The sequence below is a fragment of the Eptatretus burgeri genome, chromosome 2, assembly GCF_056783735.1.
Source record: "Eptatretus burgeri isolate ZD-2024b chromosome 2, Ebu_testis_v1, whole genome shotgun sequence".
NCBI classification, from domain to species: domain Eukaryota; kingdom Metazoa; phylum Chordata; class Myxini; order Myxiniformes; family Myxinidae; genus Eptatretus; species Eptatretus burgeri.
Genome location: NC_140962.1, coordinates 34,794,118 through 34,805,301, shown reverse-complemented (window position 1 = coordinate 34,805,301; position 11,184 = coordinate 34,794,118). Strand labels below are relative to the sequence as shown.

At 47.0% G+C, this 11,184-nt stretch overlaps 1 protein-coding gene across 4 annotated transcripts in view; it reads right to left on the bottom strand.

Moving 5' to 3' along the window:
* The window catches only part of HSPBAP1 (HSPB1 associated protein 1), a 22,337-nt gene extending 17,419 nt beyond the window's left edge, over nucleotides 1–4,918 (bottom strand). The window contains exons 1-3 of one of the 4 annotated variants that reach the window (XM_085867554.1): nucleotides 4,373–4,918; nucleotides 3,812–3,873; nucleotides 2,322–2,510 (exon numbers count right to left, since the gene is read on the bottom strand). In XM_085867554.1, the coding sequence (XP_085723680.1) occupies nucleotides 2,322–2,510; nucleotides 3,812–3,873; nucleotides 4,373–4,494 (373 nt within the window). In that variant the 5' untranslated portion in view covers nucleotides 4,495–4,918. The other 3 variants (XM_085867560.1, XM_085867568.1, XM_085867564.1) reach the window with 3 other exon arrangements.
* Between the last annotated feature and the right edge of the window lie 6,266 nt (nucleotides 4,919–11,184).

Sequence of the window (11,184 nt, the reverse complement as noted above, 5' to 3'; positions counted from 1 at the left end):
TATGTGCGAGGAATCTGTGAGGGGTAGAGCATCACCTGTGGACAGGTGATTCTCGTCCCGCCACAGGGAATTCGCGCATTACGTTCATCCAAGCCCATCCCTCGGAGCACTGCAGTTCGCGCAGAGAGTGGTAGGCTCTTGACAGAGGAGTCTGAAGTGAAGGTCCGCTGGGCCGGTTACTTTGAGAGGTTGTACCAGGCTGATCCCCAGCTGTCGATTTGGACGTCAAGGGTGTTACAATCCCTGTTGCTGACCCTCGAATCAACTGTGGTCCACCATCGCTTGTGGAAACACGGGCTGCGGTGAACCAGTTGAAACGGGGCAAAGCTCCATGATCTGTGGCATCCATGCTGAACTTCTCAAGGCTGGTGGAAATGCTGCACTCGCGTCGTTGCATGCAGTTTTGTGCTCTGCCTGGAACACAGGCATCATCCCAACTGACTGGAAGAGGGGCCCTCTTGTCCCTCTCTGAAAGGGGACGGGTGATCGCCAAGACTGCAACAACTACCGAGGGGTGACGCTGCTCTCAGTGCCGGGCAAGGTCTTTGCTCGGATAATTCTTGATAGGGTTCGCCACCATCTGCTTGAGCACCAGCGTCCAGAGCAGTCAGGCTTTACACCAAAGAGGTCAACGATTGACCGTATCCTTGCTCTTCGTGTCCTCACTGAACGCAGACGAGAGTTTCGGCAGGGGCTGCTTGCAGCCTATGTTGATCTCTGTAAAGCGTTCGATTCAGTGAATCGGGATGTCCTCTGGAGGATTCTTGGTCTTCGTGGGGTGCCACCGAAACTGATCGATCTGATGTCTGAACTCTACTCTTGGACTGAGAGTGCTGTGAAGTGTGGTGGTACCGCCTCTGACTTATTTCCAGTTGTTACTGGAGTTCGTCAGGGATGTGTACTTGCCCCCACACTTTTCAGCACTTGTATGGACTGGATTTTTGGGAGGATGTCGGAGAGATCAAGTTGCGGTGCATCGTTTGGCAATGTCAAGATCTCGGACCTTGATTTTGCAGATGATGCAGTCATCTTTGCGGAGACTTTAGACATCCTCTTGGGGGCCCTCGAGGTGCTGAATGAGGAGTCGGAGCCGTTGGGATTACGGATTTCTTGGGTCAAAACAAAGATCCAGGCTTTCGGTGACATCTTGGATGCTGCTGTCCTGTCTGTGTCTGTTTGTGGTGAGGATGTTGAGGTCGTGGATAGATTCACTTACCTTGGCAGTGATATTCACGTCTCCGCAGGTTGTGAGCCGGAGGTCAATAGACGTCTGGGTCGGGCCTGGGGAGTCATGGATTCACTGGATCATGGGGTGTGGCGCTGCCGGTACCTGTGTGGGAGGACGAAAGTCCGAGTCTTCAGGTCCTTGGTACTTCCAGTCTTGCTCTATGGGTGCGAGACTTGGACTTTGACCAAGGATCTGAGACGGAGACTTAATTCCTTTGGTACCAGGTCTCTTCGGAGAATCCTTGGCTATCGCTGGTCGGATTTTGTGTCCAACGAGCGGTTGCTGAGAGAGACTCGGATGAGATTTGTTACCTGCATAGTCCGTGAGCGTCAGCTGCGGCTGTATGGACATGTGGCTCGTTTTCCTGACGCTGATCCTGCTCACCAGATTCTCTCAGCGAGGGAGTCTCATGAGTGGAGGAGGCCAGTGGGCCGACCACGTGCCTCATGGTTGCAGCAGGTTGACCATCATCTCAAGGAGATGGGGATGGGCCTGGCATCTGCCTGGGGGATGGCCAGACGGAGGCCCCTGGAGTACCGGCGGAAAGTGGACGCAGCGACGCGCTGTTCTGGCACATGCTCCCATACCTGACCTGGTCATCTCCAGACGTGTTCAGCCAGTGGTTATATCCATCTTGCCCTCTCCTCATGCTGCCTTCCTATGCCCTCCTCATGCTGCCTTCCCTTTCTCTCCCCTCACGCTGCCCGGCCCTTGCCCTCCCCTCACGCTGCCCGGCCCTTGCCCTCCCCTCACGCTGCCCGGCCCTTGCCCTCCCCTCACGCTGCCCGGCCCTTGCCCTCCCCTCACGCTGCCTTCCCTTTCCGCATCCCGTCCTCCTTCCTATTCGCTCCGCTCTCCCTGCCCTCCTTCCTCCTCACTCCCTCTCCTTGCCCTCCTTCCTCCCCTGCCCTCCTTCCTCCTCACTCCCTCTCCTTGCCCTCCTTCCTCCCCTGCCCTCCTTCCTCCCCTGCCCTCCTTCCTCCTCGCTCTCCACTCACTCCACCCCCCCCCTCAATATACACATCAGCAAAGCTATGGGTTGTATTTGCTAGTATTATAGATTGGCCTTAGTAATGGAAGTTAAAAAGCATACTTTTTTCAGGTTGCATCTTCCCGAGACGGAACTGAAGCCTTTGTTCCCCAGTGACCTCAGACAAATGTTCTAGCGTCCATCCAAGTGCTGGCCAGGTTGTGGCCATCCCACGGAAAACAGCAGGCTGCTCCAAGCGGGACAGTAGGTCCCGGGCCTCCACCGGGAGAAAGGGACGCCATTCAGAGGGTTCTGCACGGGATACAACTCAGGGCTTCACTGAGGGTGTATTTATACCCCCACAAGGACCCTTCCCACAGTCCTTATTTTAACCTTTTCTGGACATACATCTAAATTCCCACCTTCCCCACACTCCAACAGCAAAGCCACCAACCTCTGCCTGCTCAAACTTCTAATCGCTACTGACACCCAATATGAAAAACCAAACCTCCAACCTCCACAAGACCATATGTTGAACCATCTTCCTGGCCACAACTGTGTAACCTACCCCTTCTCCCCTGCCATAGCATTTGCCTGCACCTCAAACACAACACCCCTCCCCCACCCTTCCCCACCCACTCACAACTAACAGTTTCGTCCCTGCCGTTCTCCATTTGCCTCAAACCCTGCATCCCACTTCTACAGCCACCTCTACCCCCACCCCCGCATCTTCATTGACCACTAACCCATCCTTCTCCATCGACCTCGAACCACCCCCACTTCAAACCACTCCACCTTCTCCACCCACTTCAAACCACTCCCCCCTTCTCCACCCACCTCCAACCACTCTCCCCTTATCCACCCACCTCCAACCACTCTCCCCTTATCCACCCACTTCAAACCACTCCCCCCTTCTCCACCCACCTCCAACCACTCCCCCCTTCTCCCCCCACTCTCCCCTTATCCACCCACCTCCAACCACTCTCCCTTATCCACCCACTTCAAACCACTCCCCCTTCTCCACCCACCTCCAACCACTCTCCCCTTCTCCACCCACCTCCAACCACTCTCCCCTTATCCACCCACCTCCAACCACTCCCCCACCTCCAACCACTCTCCCCTTCTCCACCCACTTCAAACAACTCCCTCCTTCTCCACCCACTTCAAACCAACCCCCCTTCTCCACCCACTTCAAACCACTCTCCCCTTCTCCACCCACTTCAAACCACTCTCCCTTCTCCACCCACCTCCAACGACTCCCCCACCTCCAACCACTCCCCCTTCTCCACCCACTTCAAACAACTCCCCCTTCTCCACCCATTTCAAACCACCCCCCTTCTCCACCCCCTGTAATCCCTTTCCTTCTCCATCCACCTGTATGTCCCCCCCCACCTCCAACCACTCCCTCCTTCTCCACCCACTTCAAACCAACCCCCCTTCTCCACCCATTTCAAACCACCCCCTTCTCCACCCCCTGTAATCCCTTTCCTTCTCCATCCACCTGTATGTCCCCCCCAACCCCCGGACACACCTCTCACCTCTTCCTTCCCACACCTGTCACCTCCTCCCCCCCCACCCCCATCTCGAACACGTGGTACGATTACCGAGTTTACCAGGATTTGTTCCGCTTGTCGTTTCAACCTTCGCCATAACTCTCCCGAAGTGTTTAAATGGGCTTTAGACAAAAAAAAAAAACACACAAAAAACCGGTTAATGAAACCTTGCATATGATCTTGATATTCCGATAGTAAATGTTAAATTTAAATGAACAACACTAAACAAACAGCGCACACATTTCGCAAACTGCTGAAGGAACACACATTGCACGCGCGAACACAAACAACATCGTCTTTTAAACACTTTAACGTCTAATTACGATCTCGTTTTGCCGATGTCGGCCTTTTTAATCCCGAGTTATAGATCCCATTCTCATTTAGTCATAAAAGCATTCTTTCAACACCGAAACTCGAATATATAGTCAAAAAAAAATACTCTAGCTTATACACCGCCTAACATGCTTTAATAATTTTTGAAACGTTAAACCAAACGCGTCGATTTCAGCCTCCGTCAAGAAGAATAAAAAAAGAACCAGGATCGACGGAAAGGGGTTAAATTGGAAAGACTGCACGAAATGTTTCAAGAGATCTCGAAATGCCGTGTACGTTTCGTCCTACACTCTCGTGAGGGTTTCCTCTCCTCTCCAACAAGGCACCGGAAGCCACCTCCACTGCATACAGGATATCCGTTTATATTTGATCGCAGTCTGTGCTCCTGTCGTTCTCGTCCTCATTCTCATTCAATGAGATAAAAACCAAACATTTTCCTCATCACACGAACTTTGAAAACCGACTTTTTTTTTTTTAAATACACCTGGAATTGCTTGGTCGAGTTTCCATTTGGCATTTGCAGGACATCATTGATGCCGTGCACTACATTTTTATTCCTGTGGGTCAACCGAATCACCACCACAAGGTGGGCAAAACAGATCGCGGTTGCTATGGTGATTTAGTTTTGGATATCACTTCAAAGAAAACTAATGACGTTCACACAGAATTAAATCGGCGTTTTATGCTTTACAGAAATAACAATTCTGGTCGTCCTTCGTCAATGCACTCTTTTCCAGCCAACAGAGTTTTTACAAACACAAATGCGTTTCTAATTCGGATCATCTTTAAATGAACGAGATCGCACCTGAGTTGCCCATGCTCGCTAACATACGTCACTTCCGTTTACACAAATTCGCTTCCCTTTGCTTCACACGTCACTTCCGGTTACAGTTTCGTCTCCATTTGGCTCTTACGTCACTTCCTGTTTCTCTTTTCAATCTGAAGACGATTTCACTCTATTTATTGTTAGTATGTCCCTCGTGCAGCGGAAGACGGGGTTTTGCAATCACATCTATGTGTCGGACCAAGGCCTCGACTTTTTAACCATTTGAGTTTTTGTTATGAAATTTTCAACAAAGCTTTATGAAAACTTGAAAACAAATTAATAATAATTCGATCAAAAGGTTTGAGGTCAACGTCACATAAAATCGTTAATTTTCATCCAATTGACCGGAAATTTTAAAAATTAGCATATTGGGTGACCAATGAAAAAGGTAGAACCTGGATTATTACCCCCCCCCCCCCGGAGGGAGGGATATTGTAATCGTCCGGTTTGTCATTTGGCGAAATCTTCGATTTTGTCAAGTATGTTGGTCTGTTTGTCCGGTCGTCTACAGCCCAAACGACTGGACCAGTCGTTCTTATATTTTTACACCTGATAGGCAATCCACCTGAGACGGTCCGCGTCCAAACCCCGTCTCAATCGGACGAAACGTCGCGACGTGACGTCACACAACGTGAAAACACATTTTTGGACATAACTCAGTGACCGGAAGTCGTAGCGACTTCCTGTTGACGCCAAAACAAACTTCAATGGAATATCTAAATGTTTCAAAATGCATGTTAGTACAAATTATGCACAGTTTTCGCAAGCGTATGACGTCAAAGATTTTAAGCTATTGGCGTGATTTAAAAAGAAAATTCTATTCGTTCTACAGGTCACAATTCTTAACCGATTTGGATGAAATTTTAACAGCTGATAGAAATCCACAGGGCAAAAAGATGTGTGACTTTTGGTGATGTTCAAGATCAGGACCTGGATTCTGCATCACTTTATATTATCGACCATTATAAACCAATGGGTAATTTTGTGAATTACACATGGCTATTTCTCAAATAATTTTGCACTTATTATATTGAAACTTATACTGTCTATTTATGCATGTAATATTAACATGTGTACAAAGTTTGATTGAAATTGACTCAAGGTCAAGGTCAGGGTCACCCAAAACATGAAAAACACATATAAAATATACATTTTTGTTTTACAACATATTTCAAACCTGATAACGGGATCGTAAAGCTGGTTGAAAAGCAATGTTCCAAGGTATTTTCAAATATTTTCTACGATCAGAATGAAGACAACAAGCACCGATGATAAGTTGTTGAATGTCACATGGTGGCTTTAAATGAGTTGTGAAAATTTTCAATCTGCTGCCGTTACCATGACAACGCGCGCCTGATAATTGTTATTTGTGACGTCACGTCATTTTATTAATGTACGAACAAATAAACACCACATATTCCATGACATTACAGCTTGGACGACCACACGGAAAGGTCAACTAATTCGCCAAGTGTCGTGCCAAGCACGATTTTTCATTTGTCTGTTTGTTTGTCTGTCTGTCTGTCTGTTAGCAACTTTACGGCAAAACGGCTTTAGCAAACACTATCAAATTTAATCCACAGGTGGGCAATGAACCTTGGACGACCCCATTAACTTTTGAGTCCAATTGGATCAAAGGTCAAGGTCAAGAAAAGATCAAAATCGTTTTTCACTCATAACTTCATCAAAAATGATCTGATTTACTTCAAACTAAGCTTATAGTGAACCTTATTCTATTTGTCACTTATAATCCTACCCATTGCTATAGTGAAAAATGCATATTTGTGAAGATCGGTGGGGTCCGAAGTTTTGGGGGTCATGGTCATCGGTCAAAATTACAAATTTTCCATTAAAACTAAAACATGATTACGAAAATACAACTTTACGGAAAAACGGCTGGGTCAAACACTGTCAAATTGTATCCACAGGTGATTAATGAACCTCGGACGACCCCATTAACTTTTGGGTCCAATTAGGTCAAAGGTCAAGGTCAGGTCACGAAAAGGTCAAAATCTTTTTCGCTCATAACTTCGTCAAAAATGGTTTAATTGCTTCAAACTAAGACTAAAATATTCCTTATTCTATTCCTTATAATCAACATTCAGGTTAAGGATATATCAAATTTAAATTTGATCCCCAAAATAACTTTATGCCTTAAATGGGCAGGATTTGTTGTGCCTGGCACCACTTGTTATTATTTTTTTTAAGCTGTTTCTCATGTTCAGCAAATGAGGTTTCAGCCTTTGTGGATGTGTACTGGCTTTGTATTTTCAGATGCGTTCCAGTTAAATGCTACATTAATTATACTTTGAATACAGCAACACAACACGACAAAGTATTGTACTTTTTACTTGTCCAAGGTCGTGATGCATTTAATGTTTATGAGTGTTTGGGTGTTAACCTCAACATCAAAAACATAAAACTTTTCTTCACAGTTGTTTGTGTTGATTTTAACCCATTCCTGTAATTTCTGGTGACTACAGAAAAAGGTACCACATTTTAACTTTCAAAAAAAAAGGGCACTCCGCAGAGCGACGCTTTAAAAAAGGGCACTCCGCAGAGCGACGCTTTAAAAAAGGGCACTCCGCAGAGCGACGCTTTAAAAAAGGGCACTCCGCAGAGCGACGCTTTAAAAAAGGGTATTCTGCAGAGCGACGCTTTAAAAAAGGGTACTCCGCAGAGCGACGCTTTAAAAGAGGGTACTCCGCAGAGCGACGCTTTAAAAAAGGGCACTCCGCAGAGCGACACTTTAAAAAAGGGCACTCCGCAGAGCGACGCTTTAAAAAAGGGTATTCCGCAGAGCGACGCTTTAAAAAAGGGTACTCCGCAGAGCGACACTTTAAAAAATAGCCCCGAGCGGGAGTGCCGGTCATCTCTGCTAGAGGTCGACAGAATCAAAATCAAATTAGGGGCATCGATAATCGATTCCATGGCTCGTGGATCTGGTCGTAGAATGCAGATCGCCAGAACATGTGCCAGACTGGAATAGGGGCAGTTCATAAAGTACGTACGCTCTACTTCCGAGTTTCAAAACCACCCACCCCCCTCTGTATGCAGGCAAGTGACCACCCACCCACCCCCATATGCATCTCATATCACGTCACAATACTTGAAGATTACAACGAAATGTAGATTTATCTCAAATGCATCAGCAATTATTAACTACGGTAATACAGTAATGTTGTTCGTCTTTCGGCTGCTCCCGTTAGGGGTCGCCACAGCGGATCATCCGTTATGATCCGCATACGGATTTGGCACAGGTTTTAAGCCGGATGCCCTTCCTGACACAACCCTGGTCGCCTCTTACGACACAGGGATAAGGATTGGGTTTTACCATGATTCCGGGGTGCCCTACACCCTCTCATAGCGTGGCCCAGCGCAAAGCTCCCGTCCTCAAGGGATCCTCCAACCCAAGCCTCCGAGTAGCCGGAGTACAGGCGCACGCCACTACGCCCGGTTACGGTAATACAGTAATATGGAACAATTATTGACATCCACGGATTCAACATCACGTCGAAAATGTTCCTGTGAACGGGGATATTTTTCCCCCTCGCGTTGACGACAGGCTTCATCTTCTGAAACGCTTCCATGTAGTCCGACACCACTTTCATAAAGTAGGTATGCAGCCGTCGTACCACCCACCCACCCCTGTACACAGCCCGTATGCGGGCTTTAAACCACCCACCCCCCTCATTTTTGTATGTACTTTATGAACAGCCCATACGGGGCAAAAATATGCAAAAATTTGTGCAGGACCCGGAGCATCTTCAGAGAATGGCACCGGCCTCCGGATGATCCCTTCAAATTAGCACCGGACATGTAAGAATCGGAGCAAAGTTTGAAGGGCTATAAAATCGGAACGAGAGCAAATTTCAAAAAAATGGCTCGTGTTTTTCCAGATAATAGTCCATAGTATCTGAATCACGAATAACATTTGATCTCTCTTGATAAATGAGGGAGGAGATACGATTTGAAATCGACGATTTTCGCAACTTTGACAGCCTCGTGACCTTGACCTCGACCTTGGACGACCTTGAAAGTTATATCGTTGTGCATGTCTCATCGACCCCTATCCATTCCACTATTGGTTATTTGCCTCCACTCGGTTTGATTGTGGACGAACTTCGAGACTGGCTTTATTAGGTCATCTCTACTGAGATGATAGAGATGACTTAAAAAGGGCACTCCGCAGAGCGACGCCAGAAAGAGGAGCACTCCGCAGAGCGAGCTTTAATAAAAGGCACTCCGCAGAGCGATGCTTTAAAAAAGGGCACTGTGCAGAGCGACGCTTTAAAAAGGGGCACTTCGCAGAGCGACGCTTGACAAAAGGACACTCCGCAGAGCGACGCTTTAAAAAAAAACAGATGGCACTTTTCAAGAGTTTCTTTTCTGAATTGCACAATCGTATCGGTCGTCTGATTCAATGTATTCCAGACCTCTATTAATTTTGATGACAAACCGCCATTCTTCCAGTCGAAATACTGAATTATTCCTCGAAATATTGTACTTGTCCAAGTCCACATGAGATTTTCAATCAATATAGCTTCTTTATTTGCCACAGAGACGTGTACATACCAGCTCTACACATCACGCACTCGGCTTCCCATTCTTCTCGACCACTTCTAAAACACGGGAATTTTGTGTTTAGTTTTGCGGTGAATTTACACTTTCGTTTTGGGGTAGTAAATTAAAATATCAAATAAAGAGCTCTTGAAGAAAATCAAGCAAGTGTGTATGGTATTGATACAAAAGACATTGAATCACGGACACAGCACCCCACTGGACTCACTGCGAGGTTGGACAGGAAGACGACATGCGAGTGGATGATGATTATTATTATTATTATTCATTCCACTACTTTCATATCCTCTTCCTGTTAAGGCCAGAGTGTCCCAAGGCAGTGTTCTGGTCCCAGTCCTATTCCTGATCTTTATCAATGATCTGTCTGACTCTGGAAAATTATTTTATCTCTTTGCTGAGGACTCCACCCTCTGCCATGACATCCCTCATCTTTAGACAAGCAGGCTTACAGCCTCTTTACCCCTCTTCAGACCTAAAATAAATAATAATTTAAAAAAATCACAAGCTGGTCTCACACTTGGGACATGTCTTTCAATCCTGACAAATCTCACACTCCATCTCTCCACGAAAGGACCCCCAATCCAACAATCTACTTTCTTAACATCGCTTTTTGGGGAGGTTCAGTCATTCAAACTTCAGGGTCCATCAGCCATGATCTTTCTTGGACAAACATTTCAAAGTTAGCTTCCAAAGCCAGCCGCCATCTGGGAATCCTCCATTGTACAAAGTCCTTCCGCGGCATACCTGAACTCCAACCCACCAACAAGGCTTTCATCCGCAGCTTGATGGAGTACTTATCTCCCCTCTGTGCTGGCCTGCCTTATCTTGCTCAGCTTGATGCCATTGAAACAAAGGCTTTCAAGATTATTGGAGTCTCCCACGATAAAGCTGAGTCGATGGGCCTGGCCTATTGCAGACAGGTCGGTGGCCTCTCTGTCTTCTACCGCCTCCTTTATGGTCTCGCACTGTCTGCTCTTTTCATGCTTTGTCCTCCCAGGTTTCTGCAGAGCTCACACGATTCACCATCAATCCCCTTCTGGTGAAACGACCTAAATCCATGATCACTGCTCATCTCCGTTTGTACCATTCCCCCCCCCCCTCCCCCACATGTGAAAGCAACTTCCACATTCTCTTCAATCTCATTCTTCCCTCCAGGTCTTCAAGGCAGCTGTTCACCACCACCATCTCAGACTGAACCCCAATCCAAAACCATGATCTTTTCTACCCTCTTTAACACCTTCCATACTCAAAGCCCTCCTCCTTCTAAATTCCAGTTTGTCCTTCCTGAGTGTTTCTTCTCTCTCCATCTTGTCTCGCCCATGCATCCTTTCTGACTCCCCATTCCTCCCCCACACCCATTGATTGTCCAAGTCTCCCTCCAACTCCACTGTTGGTGTCCCCCCACCCCCTCTCTCTGTTCCTTTTGTGCTGCTACATCTTGATCTGTTCAATGTACTCACTCTTCCACAAACCTAGACTCTGTATACAAAAGAAAAAAAATAGGACTTTGCATCCTGAAGCTCACCTGTATGAGGAGCAAGTCACTCAAACCCCCCTCCCCCACCCCCGCGCACACTCCCTTCGACCCTGATTTTTATTTATTGCCATTAACAAACTTTGGTACTTCACGGGTGATGAAGGTTGTGGTCAAGTTTCATCAAAATTGCGTGTGTAGTTTCGGAGAAGAGAGCAA